The 23,182-nt window shown below is 31.4% G+C and overlaps 1 protein-coding gene across 4 annotated transcripts; it reads left to right on the top strand.

Moving 5' to 3' along the window:
- Nucleotides 1–1,098: 1,098 nt before the first annotated feature.
- Nucleotides 1,099–22,153, top strand: LOC111695068 (uncharacterized). 4 transcript variants are annotated; one of them, XM_023464230.1, is made up of 12 exons: nucleotides 1,099–1,140; nucleotides 3,175–3,241; nucleotides 5,574–5,720; nucleotides 6,416–6,445; nucleotides 7,821–7,850; nucleotides 9,581–9,642; nucleotides 10,795–10,906; nucleotides 15,295–15,340; nucleotides 16,182–16,237; nucleotides 18,215–18,312; nucleotides 19,628–19,712; nucleotides 21,988–22,153. In XM_023464230.1, the coding sequence occupies exons 1-12, from the start codon at nucleotides 1,116–1,118 to the stop codon at nucleotides 22,067–22,069; spliced, it is 840 nt and encodes a 279-aa protein (XP_023319998.1). In that variant the 5' UTR covers nucleotides 1,099–1,115; the 3' UTR covers nucleotides 22,070–22,153. The 4 variants fall into 4 exon arrangements, with proteins under 4 accessions (XP_023319998.1, XP_023320001.1, XP_023319999.1 ...); XM_023464233.1 differs by having other exon boundaries at nucleotides 5,498–5,720; XM_023464231.1 differs by lacking the exon at nucleotides 7,821–7,850.
- The last annotated feature ends 1,029 nt before the right edge of the window (nucleotides 22,154–23,182 follow it).

The raw sequence follows: 23,182 nt of genomic DNA, 5'->3' as shown, positions 1-23,182 counted from the left end.
CTTACTTGATCAGACAAAGCTTTTAAGGGTACCGCGTAGTGAATTGAACATGCAAGTTTAGCAATAGAGGATCACTTCAGATTACGTTTATGACCCTTTGATTAACTTATAGATTAAACGATTGGACCGAGTTTTGTTGATGAGACCTCGGAAAATGGAAAGAAAATCCATGAAAAGTAAAATATATGATCCTGCACGAGAAAAATTTTTACAAATAAGGCTGAAATTTCTTAGAAAAAAATATTCCAAAAAGATAAACTGATAAAAAAGGTAACAGATTTGAATAGAAGGATGCAAAGTGCATTAAAAGTCTATTTTTTTATTTTAAAAGTTTTACAAGCTTTCCTGTAAATACTTTATAGACAAGGTTTAGATTTCTTAAAGGGACTGTAAGCTTAATTTCAAGTTACCCTTCATGCAAATATGGTAATATTATATTTACAAGGGTTCCCTTTAAACCTGAATATGATCAAAATGTGGAGAATACTGTCGTAAACCTGACTCGAAAAGTGTTCAATTATGATAATTTCTCCATTGCTATAAGCAATTCATACTTGATCAGACAAAGCTTTTAATGGTACGTTGTAAATTGGGCTTTGCCATCTTTGCACGGATGGTCACATGAAATTACGCTTACAGTCCCTGTAAAAAATAAATCTGGAGCTATAAACAAGGTTAAAATAAATAAATCAAAATGAATGATGGGTTGGAGTTTAATTGAGCATTTACTCTCTTTTGTGTTCAGAACTTTAGAGATTTGCTTTTGTGAAAATAAAATTTCATGAATTAAAGAATTTTCCTTTTATATCATTGTTCAATATTTTCATTCATACAAAACTTATAATTAATTTTTTTACTTCTAATAATTACATTTTTTTTAAAGAAAGAAGTTGAGTCTTTACAACCAACTGAAATTGTCTAATCCCTATAAATTTGCAAACTGATTGTGTAAACATTTGATATTTCAATCTTAAATTATTTTATCAAACAGAGTTCACAGTTTGGAATATATCTAAGGTCTACAACATTGCTATGATATAAGGAACAGAAAATCAAAGTTTGTGACAAAAACTTAATTATTTCATTAGTTTCAGATATCTGATTGAAATTAGAAAATGAAAATGCTGCAGTGGCTGCTAGGTTAAGATTGCTAAATATTAAACAGAATTTTATCAACAATTATCATGAGTAAAAAAAATCCCATAAGCTTTCTAGACTTGTGCCCTTAGTTTATTCTAGATTGAGTATCCTTAAAATAATTATTGCTTCAAGAAAATGAAAAAAATTGTGACTTATGATCGATATACTTTCGGAGAAAAAATAATCAAATTTAGGTTTTCGAAGTTTTGAGTCCAATCGGAAATTAAATTGAATTTTCTTTTGAACTCAATATTTAGGATCGAATATGATGTAAATGAGGAATAATACAGAGTTACTCACAAAGAATGAAACTTCAAGACGACTTAGCAAAATGTAACTTTAACCATGATAGTATACATTTTCCCCTAACCAAATCATTTAATATACCATATAGCCTTCAAATCATATGATATACAATATAGCCTTCAAATCATTTAATATACCATATAGCCTTCAAATCATTCAACATACCATATAGCCTTCAAATCATTCAATATACCATATAAACTTCAAATCATTCAACATACCATATAGCCTTCAAATCATTCAATATACCATATAGCCTTCAAATCATTTAATATACCATATAGCCTTCAAATCATTTAATATACCATATAGCCTTCAAATCATTTAATATACCATATAGCCTTTAAATCATTTAATATACCATATAGCCTTCAAATCATTTAATATACCATATAGCCTTTAAATCATTTAATATACCATTAAACCTTCAAATCATTAAATATACCATATAGCTTTCAAATAATTTAATATACCATATAGCCTTCAAATCATTTAATATACCATATAGCCTTTACATCATTTAATATACCATTAAGCCTTCAAATCATTAAATATACCATATAGCTTTCAAATAATTTAATATACCATATAGCCTTCAAATCATTTAATATATCATATAGGCTTCCAATCATTTAATATACCATATGGCCTTCAAATCATTAAATATACAACATAGCCTTCAAATCGTTTAATATACCATATAGGCTTCAAATCATTTAATATACCATATAGGCTTCAAATCATTCAATATACCATATAGCCTTCAAATCGTTTAATATACCATATAGCCATCAAATCATACCATATACCATATAGCCTTTAAATCATTTAATTTACCATATAAACTTCAAATCATTTAGTATACCATTAAGCCTTCAAATTAATATACCATATAGGCTTCAAATCATGTAATATACCACATAGCCTTGAAATCATTCAATATACCACATAGCCTTCAAATCGTTTAATATACCACATAGGCTTCAAATCATACCATATACCATATAGCCTTCAAATCATTTAATATACCATATAGACTTCAAATCATTTAATATACCATATAGCCTTCAAATCATTCAATATACCATATAGCCTTCAAATCGTTTAATATACCATATAGCCATCAAATCATACCATATACCATATAGCCTTTAAATCATTTAATTTACCATATAAACTTCAAATCATTTAGTATACCATTAAGCCTTCAAATCATACCATATACCATATAGCCTTCAAATCATTCAATATACCATATAGCCTTCATATACAATATAGCCTTCAAATCATTTAATATATCATATAGGCTTCAAATCATTTAATATACCATATGGCCTTCAAATCATTCAATATACCACATAGCTTTCAAATCGTTTAATATACCATATAGGCTTCAAATCATTTAATATACCAATAGGCTTCAAATCATGTAATATACCACATAGCCTTGAAATCATTCAATATACCACATTGCCTTCAAATTGTTTAATATACCATATAGGCTTCAAATTATCTAATATACCACATAGCCTTGAAGTCATTCAATATACCACATAGCCCTCAAATCGTTTAATATACCATATAGGCTTCAAATCATCTAATATACCACATAGCCTTCAAATCGTTACATTTAAAATGTTTCAGGTCGTCGTTAAAATCTCAACCTTTGTGGGTAAAACTGTACAAAATGACCGAAAAAAAAACCTAATTTATTAGCATTCTATACAGTGCTGGTGGTAGCACATACTGCAAAGGCTCAGGAGGCAGACAGCTTTGGTAGATATGATTACGACAGGTCAATATCAGGGGGTTTTATGGGGTCGGGTAGATATGTGTACTGTGTAGGAGAGCTCAGAGCCCGAAATTTAAAGAGCATCGTTGAATGAAACTCCCGAGTTTCAATTTCGGGGTCTTAACATTTAAGTAGATATTTTAATTTAAGAGATTCGAAAAAAGGAGAATATAAAGAAACTAAATAACATAATATTTCATAATAATATTGATATTTACAGAACTGTCTAACCCCTTTCGTGAAACCCGGGTTTCAAAACTGGTTTTTATAACGATACCTTGTCTTAAGTTTTGGGTTCAGGGGTTAAGTAGGATAGGTGAATATCAGAGGGTCTCAGCTGACAGTATTTTAATAAAGATAACACTCTGGATTTTGTAATTTGTAACTCAGAACATTTATATATATTTATAAGTATATATAAAGTATATATATACAGGGTGTCCCACGAAACATGACAATAGCAAGACGACTTGAAAGTCGTCTTTGATATTTGAATTTATTTGTGACATTTAGTCTTCTATCTACTTTAACATGTATGATTCTTGAAACAATTATCACATAATTCTCCTAGCCCTGGCATTTCCAAAAAGTGGTCTGCGTTTTTTGTGCTTTCAATATAACCGGAGATGCAAAGAGTTTGGTTCAGATTTCAATTTTGTCAAATAAAAGCAAAATTGTCGAAATCTGAACGAAATTCTTCATATCTCGGGCAATATTGAAAGCACAAAAAAGGCAGACCACTTTTTGGAAATGGCAGGACTAGGGGAATTTTGTGATAATTATCTCTAAAAATTTACTTCTAAAATTAGGTCGACAAATAAACGCAGCAAATTATATCAAAAATCAAGACGACATTCAAGTCGTCTTGCATACTGTCATGTTTCGTGGGACACCCTGTATATATATGTATATATAGTATTTTCTATTTTTTTCCGTTTAAATATACATTTTAGATGTTTAAATATATATTTTCCAATACAAAATGTTTAATGGATCTGATCCGATCATAATTTGGAATAAACTCTATATATATATGTAACCCGGACATAAACTACAATTACAAATCCAAACTACTAAATCTTTTTTGACATTCCTGATTAAAACATAAGGAAGACGACAACAGTTCCACTTTACATTGGAAGACGTTTGATCTTCCATAGATATAAAGTATACTATTAGCTGTTTGTCTGTTTGTTTTTATGTCCGAACATAATTCCGGAAACTCTTGCAGACATATTTGTATCAAATTTGGATACTCAGTAGAACCACGGGAACGACTTTAACAGTATACTCAGTAGAACCAAGGGAACGACTTTAACAGTATACTCAGTAGAACCAAGGGAACGACTTTAACAGTATACTCAGTAGAACCAAGGGAACGACTTTAACAGGAAAACTTAATTTCCCGGCCAACGTGTGTTCCCAAGCTAATTCAAAATTACCCTTTCAAAATGATTAGGTCTACCATTCACCAATAAATGCCGCAATACATTTTTAAAAGGCTGTTTCTAGTAACAATTTAAACTTAAAAGTTTTAAATCTTACTTTTTAAGCGGTCATTTCTTTCTCGTACTTCAAAACTGAACCGAAATTTTGCTTTTTTTTGTTAGCATTGATGGATTTCCAAAAATGTTAAAATTCAACTTTTTCTAGGATTATTTTTTTAATTTCGCCCAGCCATGTCCTGAGTTAAAGAATATATCAAGATCATTTCATTTACCTTTCCTGGGGTTATCTGAGATACCTCAAAAATGGTACATACAAACAAACAAACAAAACAATTATACGAAAAGACGACAACTTTGCTTATTTTCAGATAGGGATACCTAGTATACAGATACTGTTTATGTTCAGATATGGATACCGAATATATAGATACTGTTTTGGTTCTGCTCCAGACAGCTCTAAAGGTTCATCTACACCTACAGCTTAAAGCAGTTCCCTACAGAAGCAGCATTCTACAGTTCTGCTCCTGACAGCTCTAAAGGTTCATCTACACCTACAGCTTAAAGCAGTTCCCTACAGAAGCAGCATTCTACGGTTCTGCTCGAGACTGCTCCCTGTTCTGAAGACTCATCAATTCCAGCAGTTGAGAAGCTCCCTAAATCCCCCCACAGAAAGTAAAAACGCTCCTATATATTCCGTAACAAGTTTTAACCAATAAACATTTTTCAACCCCCACCATGTTTCATTTAGTTAGGCCTAAGGTTTAACAGTTCAGATATGGATACCGAGTGTATAGATACTGTTCATGTTCAGATATGGATACCGAGTGTATAGATACTGTTTATGTTCAGATATGAATACCTAGTGTATAGATACTGTTTATGTTCAGATATGGATACCGAGTGTATAGATACTGTTTTGACCGGTATGCCCGACCTGAGAACCAGTGTAAGTCAGGGTACGGACGAGGAGTAGGGTATCCCAGCAGTTACTATAATGATCCGTACATCAATAGATATGACGACTTCTCTGGCAGGTAAATCAAATAGTTGTAGGTGATTATATCAATTCAATGAAGACGACTTTTGATTTCAATTTTTATTTCAGTTAAGCTTTTAAACTTCATGGATACACATAAACATAGAAGTCAAGAGAAGCTGTCTATTGGTTACTTGTAAACTTGTAATTCGAAAAAAAGCTTGTTAATATTGTTATTGTATTAATATAATCGCCTACCATCATATATTCAATCTTAAAGGAACTGTCGACGTTTTTCAAGTTTAACTCCAACCCTGATTTACAACGGCATCCTTTAAACCTTTATCTGAGTAACATTGTTCTTGCAAATTAGCACCGTTGAAAATTGATAATTTTCAGCAGTTGTTTCTCCATTAAGGCAACCGGTGAATTTGTGAAACAAACTTAAAGATGGAATTGTCAGAAGTCAACACAGTTAAAAATTGTTTTCAGAGTTAAATATAAGGATATCTCATTCATTCTTACTCTGAACAATTTTTATTTGGAACCGTTGTGAATTGGACATGAATTGTTTTTCAATTTAAGGAGGGGCACTTGAAATAACATTTACAGTCTCTGCACAAAAGAAAATTTATTTTAGAAAAGATCTAAAAAATCTTATTTTTGTGGCAGAAGCATAAGTAAATAAAATTAAAACCGAGTTCCCCCATCAGGGAAAATGTTGACATGAAAATAATTGGTTAAAACTTTTAGAAACAATGCCAACACTGGGACAGGCACAGGGTATTATACATTTTTATACATAAACCATATTTATTTTATAGCTGTTGCTGAAAAATTTAGTCTTTTGATAATTTTTTTTCTAGTCCGCTAGATATTCAGAGCAAAGAGTGGCAATTATGACGAAAAATATTAAAACCTTGTATTTTTGTGGAACATCTTTTAAATTTTTAAAATAATTTTTCTATGATCATAATTTCTTGGAACGCATTTTAGATTGAAATTCTTCAGAAGAGATTGTAACAAATAAAACGTGATGGATAACTAAATATCTATTATTTCTATCTCATGCAAGAGAATTTGATTTTAACCGTTTTCCACAGATCTTAAAATGTGGCGGGAACTAGTTTCTCGATGATTGAGCTGCATAACTGACCACGAAGCCTACTTATGGTCAAGAATATATGGAACCAAGGTTATAATACAAGGAAAGGTGTTTCAAAGGTGTACACATCTTTTGTACTGCAGCGTACTGTCTCTGAGCGGTAATGTAAATACAAGACGGATGTCACAGCCTGTCAAGGGATACTAGAAGAACATTGAAACATCTATTCTTGTTTACAAATTCCGCCCAGAGAGAATTGGTTTCAATATGTACGCAGAGTATACGCAACTGCAATTAACTTTCCTTGCATTATAACCTTGTATATAACTAAGGAGAGGGGGATAGAGTTTGTTTACATTGAACTTTAATTTATTAGGACAGCTCTAAAACAGCTGTAGAACTAGTAGAATATAATAGTAAACAATTATTGCTGAAGCCCGGCCATTTTGCTATGCTCTACTTTGTTGTCTTTGCCACAAACTCAAATGGTTGAATACTATATCTTTGCATACTGATGGTGAACACCTTTAATATTTCAAACTTAGACTATTTGATTGAATATTATTCATAGTTTGAAATATCTGAAGTCAATGAAAGAAAGTTGCAAAGATATTGGAATTAGAAAATCAAAGTTTGTGACAAAGACTCAATTCTTTTTCTATTGTTTCGAAAAAAACAAGTTCCTGAGCTGAACTTATGCGTCATAGTTGTTAATTGTAAACAATCACCCTTTCCTTATTTCACTCACATTGCCTAAATTAGGATCCGTGGAAACCGGTTTATTTTAAGTTCTCTTTATGCAGAGAAACAGCGAAAGAAAAAAGTAGTAAATATTTTTTTATTCAAAACACTCTTTATTTTTTATTTTTTAAACCGCTTTCTCTAAAGGATTCATTAATCTAACTTTTTCCCCTAATTATAATAGTAAAAGTAACTCTCTTCCTATTAAATTAATCGATTTATTTTTATTTTGTTTATCCTGTTTTTTGTAATGGCAACGTGATGGTTTATAAATATTCAGCCAAAAAAATAAATAATTTTTCACAATTTTAGAAGCAACGCAAACAGCGGAACTGGGAATGGGTAGAGTATAATATTTATTTTAAATGCATGATTTTTTATTGTTAGTATAACTAAACTAAAAGATAGGATATTTACTTAGTTTTGAAAATATTGAAACTAAGAGATAGGATATTTTCTTAGTTTTGTAAATATTGAAACTAACCGATATTTTCTTAGTTTTCAAAGTATTGAAACTAAAAGTTTGGTATTTTCTTAGTTTTTTAAAGTAGTGAAACTAAAAATAGGATATTTTCTTGGTTTTGAAAATATTGAGAGTTGAAAATAGAATATTTTCTTAGTTCTTGAAAAATTGAAACCTGCAAAAGATATGAAAGTTGAAACTAAAAAAAGTTTTTAATTTTTAAATCAGATTTTTTAGCTCAAAACAAAAAAAAGACGACCGAATCTAAATGTCAAAAAAATCAAATAAAAAGTTTCAGTTTAACAAAAAACAATTGTATATGTTTGTGAAGGCCGAGATAAACCAAGGGTTCTTAAAGTTAATATAATTTCCAGTCGTTTGAACTTTTACAAAAACTTTACAGACAAAATCTTTGACGAGGGAGGGAAGGCATACCGTACCTTTCCTTTTGTCCGGGCCGCAAATGACTTCGCAAATTCCATATTTGGGTGGCGCTCACCTAGAAAATAATCAAAAAAGGATATTCTAAACGCCGGACGAAAAAAACGCTGCGTTCTGGATGAAAAATAAATAATAGCGCTACCAAAGGTTGAGTTTGTGACGGCCATTTGTAGACGATAAACAGGTGCGGTGTGTCTTTCCTCCCTCGTTTTACAGATCTGCTTTACAAGAACACAACAAAACTAATTTTACAAATCTTTATCCAATTCCGCCAGCCTCCATAATTGTTTCTTTTTGATAAAATTATTCGACCAAAAAGTTCTTTATGTTACATGAAAAAAACTATTATACCTTATTGTAATGCCACTAATAATAATACTAAAATAGTCGAGTATAGTTATAAAACTACATTTTTTACAACTGTAAAATTGTGTATATGTGTGTTTATTCCATATAATACAATAAATGGAATTAATATATTACATGTATCTACTTATTAAATCTTTATTTATTCGGATATGCATCATATACTTTTATAGGTGTTAACAATTTATTCAATTATTCATAATACAATGAGGACGACTTTTCTTTTTTAAGTTTTGATTTCTAAGAAGATTTTTAAAAATTACAAGTTAAAAAGTAGGCAAAGAGAACATGTTTAACGGCTGTTCCTCTTTGTTTGTATTTTCTACGCATCTAGCTGCTTGAAAGCTTGGTAGAAAAATTGAAATAGAAAGTCGTCTTCAATGTCCTGATATATACACTGAAGTCCAAGATGTTCACGCTCTGACGCAAAATTCGAGCAGTACTTAAGTTAGAAACAAGCGTACTGCAATTTAAATGTTCAAAAACTCACCATTAAACGAGAAGAAATGGCTTTCAAAGTTAAGGCTTACTGAATATTAACGAGGACTCATAATCTACCGTATTTACCATAGAAGTTTACTTGAAGTACGAGAATCTAAATACATCAGAGATTTTATGACTGAACTCAGAGAAATGAACAGAAAAAAATAGTTTTATTTAATTGTTAGCTGTAATTCAGTATGTTTTTAAAAAAGAGTTTTTTTTTATGCACTATGTATAGTATATAACATGTACTCCTAGGTTTCGAGATAACAACTACTATGGGAGTACTGGCAGTATAGTATATAACATGTACTCCTAGGTTTCGAGATAACGACTACTATGGGAGTACTGGCAGTAGGAATGGAGTATATGCTGGGAAAGGTAAAGTTTAATCATCTTCTGTTAATTTGATATTTTTTATTTTTTAATAGTTTCCACCATCTTGATCCGTTTTATCCTTCTTATGCTATTGTTATTGATGATTATTCTAATCATGATCATGCTTTTAATTCTGTTGATCATTTTGATCATGGTCGGTAATTATGCTCATGATCATGATCATGTTCTAGTTATTGCTCTGATGATCATGTGGATCGTGTTAATGTAATTGTTGATAATCTTTAAACTATTGCTCTTGCTGTTTGTGTTGAGCAAAGAGCATTGCTTATTAGGTTAAAATTTTTGTTTTACTAATCATTACGTTAATGTAAAAAGTTCTACATTTCTATCACATTCTACCTTGTATTAAGAGAATGATAAGATGAAATTGTTCATCCGAATAAAAAATATCATTTTATCAAGGTTCTCTTTTCTAAAAAAATCATAATAACAACTCAATTCTTTTGATCAACTCGAGTGGGACTAAAAATGCAATAGAATTGATAGAAATACGAATCTTATGATTGGTATTATTATCACCTACAATTAAAGAATTAAAAGCTCGATTCACAACGGTACCCATCAAACCTAAAGAAAAGTAAAAAATTCTGACAAATACTCTCTCAACGTCTTTGCTGCAAAATATTTAGAAACCTCGATTGGAAATTATAAAGATTATCTCTATAATTTTAACTCAGACTTAGAATTTTATCAAGTTAGATTTTGCTATAAATTGCATAACCCTCTTCAGTGATTCAGATTCAGTTTAAAAGGATTATTTAGCAAAATTCAATCAATATTTTTTGCGTGAGAGTGTATACGTGTTTATTTTTGGCGATCTCTTTCCATGTATATTAACTATCCCTGTAAAACAGGATTTTCATGTATATTAACTATCCCTGTATATCAAGAGTTCCATGTATATCAACTATACCTGTAAAACTTGAGTTCCATGTATATTAACTATCCCTGTATACCAGGAGTTCCATGTATATTAACTATCCCTGTATATCAAGAGTTCCATGTATATTAACTATCCCTGCATATTAGGAGTTCCATGTATGTTAACTATCCCTGTATAACAGGAGTTCCAAGTATATTAACTATCCCTGCATACCAGGAGTTCCATGTATATTAACTATCCCTGTATATTAGGAAGGTTCCGTGAGTATGGTGCAGATGTGGAACTGATCTGTGAGTTTCCACGTGGAACAAATATAGTTTCAAATATTGTTTGGGAACGCGTTCCAAGCAGCCCTGGAGACAGGTTAGTTAATTTAGCCATTAGGGAAATTTACACCGCAAGAACTGACAATTGTTCAAAACTGAGAATTTTCTCTGAGGAGATTTATAAATCCAAAATTTGTTTTAAAAATTGTCGATACCGCCGCGAAAAATAGTCTCTCCGCACCCCTTAGAAAATATTCCAATTGCGCCTCTGTAAACATATTTAAAGTAAGACGGTTTATTTGTACTTTTGGACACCTTGATTCGGAACTAGGACTGAGCACACTCACACTTTTTAAACTGTTCGTTAAACCGTTCGGTTTGCACTAATAACTAATGTTTTTTTTTTCTCGTTCGTTGATCAATGTATTATTTGTTCACGATTTGGATTTTTTAATGGCGTTAACGGACGATATTTCTAAATTCGTTAACTTTCTTCAACATCAACGGTTGTTTAGTTTTTAAACAAGAGGCATTAAAAGATGTATATTAATACTCCTATCTTTGAACGGGGTAAAATTCTAAAGTAAATACTTATCTTATTAAAAAGAAATTATAAAAATAGTTTCTGTAAATTTCAAATGTTTGTCAACGAAATTGAAATCAACGGAGTCTTCTGTTGATTTTTAAAACTGCCCTTTTTAACATTGACCAGTCCTAGCTAAAACATCTATTTATTATTTATACAGGTTTAGCTCAATCTAGCTCAATCTAGCAGCTCACAAAACACCCGACTACAACGGATACAAATTATACCTTTGCAAAAAGGTGCAAGCAAATAATAAATCAAAAGTTTTTGCACAAGAACCAACAACTATTTGCATTAAGAATTTAAGAAAGAAGTCAAATATCAGATATTTCTTATTTGATCATTTTAACAGACAGAATACAACAGACATCAGACAAAGTTTAACAGACATCAGACAAAGTTTAACAGACATCAGACAAAGTTAAACAGACATCCGACAAAATTAAACAGACATTAGACAAGTTTAACAGACATCAGACAAAGTTTAACAGACATCAGACAAAGTTAAACAGACATCAGACATAATTAAACAGACATCAGACAAAGTTTAACAGACATCAGACAAAGTTAAACAGGCATCAGACAAAATTAAACAGACATCAGACAAAGTTTAACAGACATCAGACTAAGTTTAACAGAAATCGGACAAAGTTTAACAGACATCAGACAAAATTAAACAGACATCAGACAAAGTTTAACAGACATCAGACAAAGTTAAACAGACATCAGACAAAATTAAACAGACATCAGACAAAGTTTAACATGCAGATATCACACAAAGTAGAAAGACATCAGACAAACTACAACAGAAAATACACAAAGTTTAGCAGACATCGGACAAAATTTAACAAACATTTGATAAAGTTTAACAGACATCAATCAAAGTTTAACAGACATAAGTTAACGTTTAGCAGACAGCAAATATTAGAGAAAGTTCAACCGACGTCAGATAAAGTTTAGCAGTCACTAGACAAAGTTAAACAGCATTTAGACAAAGTACACACACCAAGTTTATTAGACATCAGATAATGCTCAATAGACAACAGACAAAGTACAACAGACTTCAAACAGACATTAAATACATTAGAAAAAGTATACGACAGACAATAGAAAAAGCACGATTGGCATCGGACAAAGTTGAACAGCCATCAGAAAAGTTTAACAGACATCAAACAAAGTTTAACAAACATTACACAAAATTAAACAGACATAAGACAAAATTAAACAGACATAAGACAAAGTACGGCAGACATAAAACAAAGTACAAGAGCCTCTACACAAAGTACAAAACCTAAGTTTATTAATTAGACATCAGATTACATGTATACAATATACAAAAGACAAAGTACATTAGACATCAAAAATACATTAGAAATAGTACTCCAGCCTATAAACAAAGCACGGTTAACATATAACAAAGTTTATCATACATCAGACAAAGTACAGAAGACACCAGACATAACAGTAGACATAGTACAAAGTACAGCGGACAAGTTTATTAGACAACAGTAAAAGCAGAATAGACACCAGAGCAGGCACGAGGCAAAGTTAAACAGACATAAGACAAAGATTAAAAAACATCAGACAAAGTTTACCAGATAAACAAGAAAAAGTGTATGAACCAAAGTCTTGTATAATACCAATTTGTAACGATGGGGAAAAGTTGAGAGCTAAGAACAAATGCATGTTTGTGTCCTTTAGAGAGAAGATAAAAGATAAAAAGTAAAGAAACTGAGTGTGTATTGTCTATATTGTACACTGTACGTCTAAAGAGAAAAGATAAAAGATAAAAAGTAAAGAAACCGTGTTTACTGTACACTGCTTTCTCGGCACTCAATTTTCAAATAATATAATATTGATATCTCTGACGTCAAAGATAAAAAATATTTTTTGGTCCAGACTGCGCTATTTTTGATTGATTATATAAGGAGTAATAAAAATTCCACGTAGTCTAATTTAAAAAAATTAACGCTGCGAAAGCATGACAAGAAATTATTTCATTTCCAAAAAATGTTTTATTTATCCCTATGAAAGTGTATCCAAATACGGAGCTAAAAATACTTCAGATATAATTAGTATATTTAGAGAAAGATAGAAAGTTTAGACTTTTAATTTCAAACCCCTCATGTTCATGTGGATATTACATATATTTATATATTTTCTTGTTTTTTGAAACTTCGGTTTGTTGTCGCCTGGCCGGCAAATTTTCTTTCTTTCCTAATATTAGGCATTTTTATCCGACCTTAAAGGGAGTGATCGGCAATTAATGGTGGTTGAACTACTTATGCAGTATTGTGGACCAATTTTTTAGGATTCATTTGAGACATATTAATCAATTATTAAATAACGACGACGAAAAATAAAGTAAAAATTATACAGTAAACTAATTAGATGGTTAGGAAAATATTTTTCAAAGGAAATTTGTCAATAAATTAATGTTAGAATCAATTACTTATTTTTTTTTCATTACGGTAATTAATTTTCTATGAATTTGTTCGCAGATTTCTACAAATTCTTCAAATGTCGTCTTTTCAATTAAAAATCCAGAAAATCTGCAGAAAATCTTTGTGAATAATCAGAGACTATAGAAACTAATAATTGAATAAGATTACTTATTTTCGATGATAAGAGTTAATTTTTATTTTCTCAACCTGTTCCTAAACAACTAATTATGTTAACCTTAAACAATGAGTTCTCCGTTGTAAAGTCGGCTTTGACTAAGATTTTCTCCCAGAGCCGGAACCTAAACCATTTCGAGATCAACTCCTTTCTTTGGTTCAACAAATTAGTTTACTGTAGAATTTTTTTACATTCTTTGTCGTCGTTATTTAATAATTTTTAAAAAATCCTAAAACGTACCCACCCAAATTCATGATTTTTAACATCGACTTTGCGCTCAACCTCTTTAGATATACGCCGTAGAAACCTTTCATATGTCTCAAATGAATCCAACAAAATTTCTCCACAATACATTCATTATACCACCATACATTACCGGTCACTCCCTTTAAACAATCCGTAGGTGTAATTTCAAGTGACTGTCTATTGTAGAGTGGTGTGTCAGATTCCTAATAGAACAAATTTATGAAAACCGCCTTGGACTGTTTGGACATTTGGATATTTTCCGAGGAATACAATATAAGTAACGCCAGCTGTGTTGAGTTTTGCACTGATCCTATTTTCTGGCAATTTGAACACCATTTTAGAGATAGACACACGTCGATGATAAAAGGGTTCTGTTGTAAATTGGACATAATACCTTTGCGTAGAGGGTCACCTAAAATTACGCTTACAGTCCCTTTTAATTAGTTACAACTACTTTACAGGGAAGTTAATGGTATTTTACTTTATCAAGCTGGAATTCCCAAGACCAATTTTGTCCACAAAACATTCCTCGCTGCGCTCTGGATTGGTTGAGGGAACCCGTGAATAAGTAAAATTTTGAATTTCCCGAAAAAGTAGTTGTACACCAGTTTATCGTCTTTTAAAATGAAAATACGCGATTTTTTCCCCGAAAACCTCACAGAGCGGGTGGTTATTTTACATAACTGTCCCAAGGGACGTTAAGTAACCTAACTTCCCTATGTTAGGGGAATAATAGGTCGATAATATTGGTCAAAAGGCGGCAAAATTTTTAACTACCGAATGCATTTGATAAAACGAACATATTGTTCTAAATTACAAACAGAATGTTATGCATAAATCAGAAAGGTTCTATTCTAACATGTTTCAAAAAAAAACTTTCGTTATCTTGATTTGTTTTCGGTAGTTCGACATAATTAACAAAATGTTTGTTATATTGATTTGTTCGAATTATTTTTCGAAAAATTAGGTACTTTCTGACAAGTTGTTTTTTATAAAAAATTGTATAATATTTTTACTAATTTGTCCCCCACTAGGCGGTATCCAGTCTACCAACAGGACTGGATGGGGTCAAGAATGCAGGTGAGACATTTAAATATTTAATAAAAAAGAGACGATATTTTCAATCATAAAATTAATTAAAAATATGTTTGATCAATAGATTAAAACGAACTTGGTTTAAAAAGACTAAGACTAAGTGGGTCCTTTATAACTGTGGAATAGGAAGACGACATTAGAGCAATCCTTTTTTTTGATGTTGTTATAAAGCAAATATTTTCAAAAATTAACTCGAAAATTAACATTTTAAATGATATGGGTCTGTTTGTGTACACATACTGCTCAGTTCACAATTTTTGTATTTTATGTTAATTGGACTTTTAGCAAACATAATTTAAGTCTAACAGTCGTCTTACTAATCTACAGTTTTATTGGTCTCGTTGTTTTGAAAATAAAAAAACGGGCCTCACTGATTAGCTATCAGTATTTGGACTTGTCAAGTTTACACTTTTCATTTTTTCATAAATAGACAAATAAAAATTTCTACATCAACGATTAAAGTTCTGTTCCTGAAAAAGTCATCATTTTTAAATTTTCTTCTGTCAAAGGAATTTACAAAACTTATTTTGATACCTTTCGTGAATTCATTTCTTAAGTTTTGCATAGTTCAGAGTATTTGGGATATTTCTGTCAGCTTAAGTTGAAAACTGTTGTAATTTTACAAAAATCAACTCTCAAATTTGAAATATATTTTAAAAACTAATTCAAAAGATAAAATATAAAAAAGTTGAGAAACCCTGATCGAGCCTGGCATTTGCCGCAGTATTAATTCAATTTACCGTCAGAAAGACTAAACTTTATTTTATATTTCAGTTTGCACTCAGACTAATTATTTATATAGAGTTTCCACACCTTGATAATCTAGGTTCGCAGAATCGGAGATTACGGTTCTAAACTTATCATCAACGGCTGGGATGAAAGGTAGGTTCGCAGAATCGGAGATTACGGTTCTAAACTTATCATCAACGGCTGGGATGAAAGGTAGGTTCGCAGAATCGGAGATTACGGTTCTAAACTTATCATCAACGGCTGGGATGAAAGGTAGGAGTAAGAATAATCCACATCTTATTACAATGAGACTCATAAAACTGTGGAATAAGAAGGCGACAAATATACAATCTTTTATGTATATTATATTGGTTTAAAAGCAATTAAGTATCTTGTAAATTAACTTATTGAGTTAAATTCATTTTTTAAGATTGCACGATTGCTAATGTTGTCTGCTTCCTGTTTCACAATGCTACAGGTTCTACCATAGGATTTTTGGGTTTATGAATATACAAAATAGAAAAATAGAAGAAAACCATGCAGTAAATTATTCGTTATAAAGGTTCAAAAAGAAAATGTTAATAACTAAAAAGAGAAGGTTTGAGTGAAGAAGGTTTATAAGAAAAGGAAGAGATAAGAGTTTTTACAAGCATAGAAGTTTTGCTTAGTAGAAGATGGTTTATAAAGAAGAGAAGAATACGAATAAGGTTTATCAAGAAGAGAAAAAGAAGAATAAGCTGTTTATCAAGAAGAGAAGAATAATAATATGGTTTATCAATTAGAGAAGAATATGGTTTACCAAGAACAGAAGAAGAAGTATTATCAAGAAGAGAAGAAGAAGAATACGATTTATCAAGAAGAGAAGAAAAATGGGGTTTTTCAAGAAGAGAAGAAGAAGAATAAGGTTTATCAAAAAGAGAAGAAGAAGGTTTATCAAGAAGAGAAGAAGAAGGTTTATCAAGAAGAGATGAAGAATATGCTTTATCAAGAAGAGAAGAAAAAGAATATGCTTTATCAAGAAGAGAAGAAGAAGGTATATCAATAAAAGAAGAATAAGGATTATCAAGAAAAGAAGAAGAATAAGGTTTATCAAGAAGAGAAGAAAAAAACTATGGTTTAGCAAGAATACGGTTTATCAAGAAGAGAAGAAGAAAAATAAGGTTTATCAAGAAGAGAAGAAGAAGGCTTATCAAGAAGAGAAGAAGAAGAATAATGTTTATCAAAGAAGAAGTTTTATCTGGACTGAAAGTATGTCCTGACTCCTAGTTAGCTCCGGGATAGTGATAAAACAGAGGCCAAGGAAACATTTTTCACAAACTTTTGCTCACGTCCTCTTTAGATGGTTCGGATTAAACTATACAGATTTATAGAACATGGCTTCAAGACATCTTGAAGATATATACAAAGTTTTACATCTTTTTCTTGTTTCAAGAAATACTAAAATACTTTAAAAACAAATGCGTAGAGTTAAACATGAACAGTAAAATTACACTAATTTGTTGAGTTGTATATTTTTAACTGTCCAATTCAATTAGGAATTGTATTATTAACATGGGAATTGTAATATTCAATTGAGAATTGTACAATTCAAATGTAAACTGTAAAATTCAGTCGTGTAAATTTCAATTGGGATTTGTACAATTCAATTGCAATGGTAAAATTCCATATTAGAATGAAAATTGCCATTGTGTAGTTTACAAAGTAACTAGAAAATGCAAATTGCAATTGTTAAGTGTCAAACTCAAATGCGATCTTGAACAGTACAGAAAACTTTATACAGTACTAGTTTGGTAACCCAGCTTTGCCTGGAATATATTTTATCCTACGCCTCTTCAGTAACAACCAGGGACGTAGTCAGGAATTTTTCTTCAGGGGGGGACATACATTTCACTAGAAGGATGTTTCATCTGGCGTACCGTCCCGCGCGTTCTGCCTTATTATAGTCTAAGTGTGTACTGTACAGCTTGCTCTTTCTTCTTGAAAATCGGCCCGGTACTCAAAATGAACCAGGGGAGATGTCTTTCAAGGGAGGGGGGGGGGCCTGATGCGCATTGGGGCCCAAAAACCCTCCTCTAAACCCCCCCCCCCCTAAATACTAAGGTTGCACTGAATGTTTTATCATATATTCAGAGATAGAGGAGAATACAGATGTACAGCAAGTCGTTCCAGTACAGGGTACAGCAGATATTCAGATACAGTCTATATGGTGGTAGATTTCTATCCTCCAGGTATAGGGTTAACCACAAAGAATGAGACTGTAAAAACGACTGGAAACTCTTCAAATAAAGTGTGTTAATAAAAAACCTCACAAGATGCCGATAAAACAAAAAAATACTGACAAAAAAAAGATGGCAAAAAAATCTTAAGAACAGGATCGATCCTATAAAGACTAAACACCAGAACCCACTTGAATAGACAGATCAAGGCTTTTATCCAAAATAGTGATTTAGCTAGGGATGGAGATATTTTAAAAAATGACTATTTTCTGGTATCAATCCTAGTCGAATACCCATTACACAAACTTCTTAAGCTTGTCATAATTGATACGAAAATAATGAAAATACGACGATCTCAAGTTTAAATCAAGTTTTCTGAATGTGGTCTTTAAACGGCTTATTTAACAATTTAGCAAAACAAAAACAGTTTATATTTGCAGAAACAGAGAGTATAAATTCCGTACAGTCGTCTCTTCAGTCTCATCCTTTGTGGATAACCCTGTGCTATAAATATTTTTCCTCCATGTACAGGGTTACACACAAAGTATGAGATTTTAATACCGATCATAAACTCGTTAATTGTTACAATTTAAAGGGACTGTAAACGATAAAGCATGTTATGTTCCATTCACAACGATATCTTTAAAATCTTTGTCTAATCAAGTAATATTGTTTTCCTTTGTGTTTTTCTTCAAAAGTTACTTGCGCATATTTTGCTTCTAAAACTGTAGGGGAATTATCAAAATTAAACACTTTTCAAGCTAGTTGAAAAATAACGTTGTTTTTCACATTGTTGATCATATAAAATGTGAGAGTGTTATTGTAAATCGGGTATATGGCCCTTATTTAATTGAAGGGTCACTTCAAATTCTAACAACAGTCTCTTTAAAGGTTTATTTTATTTGTTTTTGTTTTTTGTTAAATTTAAAATTTTATTTTTTTGTTTTCAAAAATAGTATTAAATATGTTTCTAAATGCTTGAGTAAACAAAGTAACAAAATGAAAGTTCCAGCTAAATAAATTCCGTACAGTCGTCTCTGAAATATCATCCTTTGTTTAAATTGCAATGAAACGTCGCATGTTGCGGAATGTTATTATTTGTGAGTGTTTATCCAAAAATGTCCCCTGAAAATTTGTATAATGATGAATCAGTAATAATCGTTTCAAGTTCCAACTTTTGTTGTTGTTTTTATCATTCATCAATATATTCAACAGAAGTATTTTTGTTATATTTATTATCGCTTATATAATGTATTCACAGTAACACCCTTACTATTTATTATTATTATAATTGTTATTATTGACAAGATTTTTATTTTACTTCTAGGATATGGACCAGGATACAGTGATTACTCTAGATACAATAATTATGATTCTCATTTTTCACGAGATAGTTACTATCCTAACTACAGGTATTGGTACAGGGGATACAATATTGGGTGTCCCACGAAACATGAAGATTTAGAGATGACTTGAATATTGTCTTTGATTTTTGTAACACCTAGCGGTATTCACGCGTCAACCTAATTTTAATCAAAAAATACCCCTAGTGTAGTATTAATCAATGCAGCAAATTGCAAACATCAACGACGACCTTTAAGTCGGCTCAGCTACAATTTGCCTAGTCACATTTTGCCTAGTCACATTTTGCCTAGTCACATTTTGCCTAGGTAACAGTTTGCCTAGGTAACATTTTGCCTAGTAACATTTTGCCTAGGGTAACATTTTGCCTAGGTAACAGTTTGCCTAGGTAACATTTTGCCTAGTAACATTTTGCCTAGGGTAACATTTTGCCTAGAGTAACAAAAGAGCGAATTTTTTGCCTAGTCAATAATTTTTTCACAAAGAAATTTTCATCTTTCAACTGTTAAGGTTTGTGGGACACCCTGGACAGGGTGATCTGATTTCGAGATCGCCTTGTAAATGATTTGTGTTTGTTTTAAATAAATACAAATACATAATATTGCTTAAATGTCGTCTTTCTTCTCCAAAGTTTTATGGATTCCTGCACAATCCCACTTTTCTTACAGAGCAGTCTTGAAATTAAAGAAAGAAGTTTTAGATTCATTAAATAAAAGTTTTTCTTTCCTAAAGGATTGCTGAATAATAAAGCTGGGAATTTATCATTTATAAAAAACTTTAAAGTAGTTTGGAGAAAAAAAAGAAATAAAAACATAGCTAAAAACTTTAAACTTATCCCGGCCCCCCCCCCCCCTCCCTGTTAAAACGACTTCCACTAGAACGAATGGGGTAGGGTGGAAGACGGTTAAAAGACCGGTCAGTGTTTAAAAATTAAAGATCAAAAATTGTGTATAACCTTTTTTATTTTTGTACATTGTAAATTTTACATGGTTGAAAAGCTCTTGAAAGATGAAAAAACATTTGTCACATTGTGATATTTGTCAAGAATGAAAAAAAATTATTATTGTTTACATTTTACAGTGTTGGGAGGAGTGCCCCCCCCCCCACAAATTAGACAAAAATGGCCCAACCTGGAAAGGGTTAAACCATCCAAGCGTGGAAATCCAATGAATAGGAATGTCCAAAAAAAGATTTAAAGACAAATCAACCAATACAATAAAGGAAACCGATTCAAAATAAATCCATCTTGACAGAAAACTTTCCACACATTATAAATTTACCAGGTGTTCTTTTTATTTATAATTTCTAAATAGTTAAACTCTGAAAAGTTGAGGTTAATATCTTATTTAATGTTTGTTGCTAGGGGAGGGGGGGAGGGTTACACCTAGAATAAACTCCTTGATTAATGTAATACTATAACACTGTACAGGGTGTCCCACAAAGCATGTTAAAATGTTTTGTTTTCATCACGTCAAGTTGGTTTGTTTAGTCAATATGTTCTTTTAGGGGAAAAATAGTGAAAGAAATTTTTTTTTTAAATTGTTTTTTCTAGGCATTTGGTTTTCTTCCACTATGCCAAATTTTGAACCTGAGAGAATATAAAGGCAAAAAAAGAATCCAAAAACTAATGTGTTATAAATAGCAACATTTTTGGAAAAGTTTTTTCCATTTTTGGGGATAAAGATATTGAAAAGTTTATAAAAAGAAAACTTTACACCTTTATAGAATCAACAACGAGGAAGATATCGTCGTTTTTCTGTTTGAAATCCATTACAATTCATTCCTTGTCTCTGAAGCATGAATGTGCAAGATTTTTTTAGAGTCTTAATTGAAATGAATCCATTACAGAAAGAAAAACAGGGATAGCTCAAAAAATGATTTAAGGACAGCATTGTGAATCGGACATGCCACTCTTTAATTGAAGATCACTTGAAACTACTTTAAATTAATTTTGGAATTAGGAAATGTGGTCCTGTGGTCCGGCCTTCTTATAAATTCAAAAATGGCAAAAATACATGGATTTAATTTTGTCAGATTTTAATTAATAAGTAAAACCAAAACTTTCAAATTCTCCAGATTGAAATTTAACACTGAATGCAGGGGACAAGGGTTATAGTCCAAATGGACACACAATTAAAGGATTGGGTTTGTACGATCCCGTTCTATAAACAGAGTAAAAGTTTATAACAAAGCAACATTTTATAAAGCATGACGAGGACAACAATTGCCAATTTAAAATCATTATTTAAAGAACACTGTAGTGTAGAAGTTGACCTTCCATAGTTGTTTATTTTGGCGCCATTTTTATTATTGTTTTGTTTCTAGGAGTCTTCTTCTAACTGCAACCAAGGAGAAAATAGTTTCCGAAGATGAACATGAAAAAGATATTGAGAAAACTAGAAAATAAAGAAAATAATGAAAAATGAATCCTCTACAATTCTCTCATAATACTTGCACTTATACTTTCAACAAATAAAATTATTCTAAATTTTGTTGTATTTGAATAGTCAGTGGCCGAATTTAAAGAATTTGAGCGGCGGTTTAAATTTAAGCCGCGGTTTAAATATGGTTGGTTCCACTTAAAATTGTATCAAATGTTTCAAGATTTAAGCCGGCGCTGAATTTAAACCGGGGTTTGGCGGATTTAAACCGCGGCTCAAATTCTTTAAATTCCATCTCAGGACTCAGGATGGATTAGAAATTGTATTCAAAAGTTTCGATTAATATAAGGGTAAATGTACCACACACAGAAATGTATACAGATTGCTAATAAGCTTTCATGGGCTGGGTTAATTTGACCTTTAGTACTGGCTCGACATTCTTACATTCTTACAAAAGGTTCTAGACTGTCATCTCGCCGCAACTTGTTGCGTATAATACCCATTCACGGGGTTAAGTTTTACAATTTCTAAAGAAATATCTAACTTTTAACAAAAAACATCTTTATGGATTCTATTTTCGAAGGTTTTGTATTTTGTATCCAAAGGATCCTTAAATATCCCTGAATATAGATGTCTGCTTATTGGTCGTGTACTCCAGTTGTACATCGTGGAACCTGCTTCAGAAAATATCGCCTATTTTAGACTTTAATAGATCTCTGTACTCTCTTATCTCTGGTACCACATTAATCCCACTTTATGGGGATGATTCAGTGTGTGTACAATCCCGGTTTTCCACGTGTATGAATGTATACTGTGCACACCTTGCTTTACTTGCCCAAAATTTGGCTCAGTACTTCAAATAAACCTGAGTTTCAGTAGTAAGTACAGTGAAACCCTTAATAACGAATACTTCGAAAGAATTCATCAAATGTCGTATTCTTCACTTTCTGATAATGGAATGTTGCAGTTATTTAGTTTTTTAATGATTATATGAAACTCTTTAAAACTGTTCCCGCATATTCATGTCTGTTTATTTATTTTCGCAAATACTGAAATTTACGTAATGTAGTATAAAACTAATTGAAAAATTGTCAAGACGACATTTGATAAATTCTTTCGATGTATTCGTTATTAAGGGT

This window comes from Eurytemora carolleeae, unplaced genomic scaffold (genome assembly GCF_000591075.1).
Source record: "Eurytemora carolleeae unplaced genomic scaffold, Eaff_2.0 scaffold191, whole genome shotgun sequence".
Taxonomy (NCBI): Eukaryota; Metazoa; Arthropoda; class Copepoda; order Calanoida; family Temoridae; genus Eurytemora; species Eurytemora carolleeae.
This window is presented reverse-complemented; position numbering and strand designations above follow the sequence as displayed.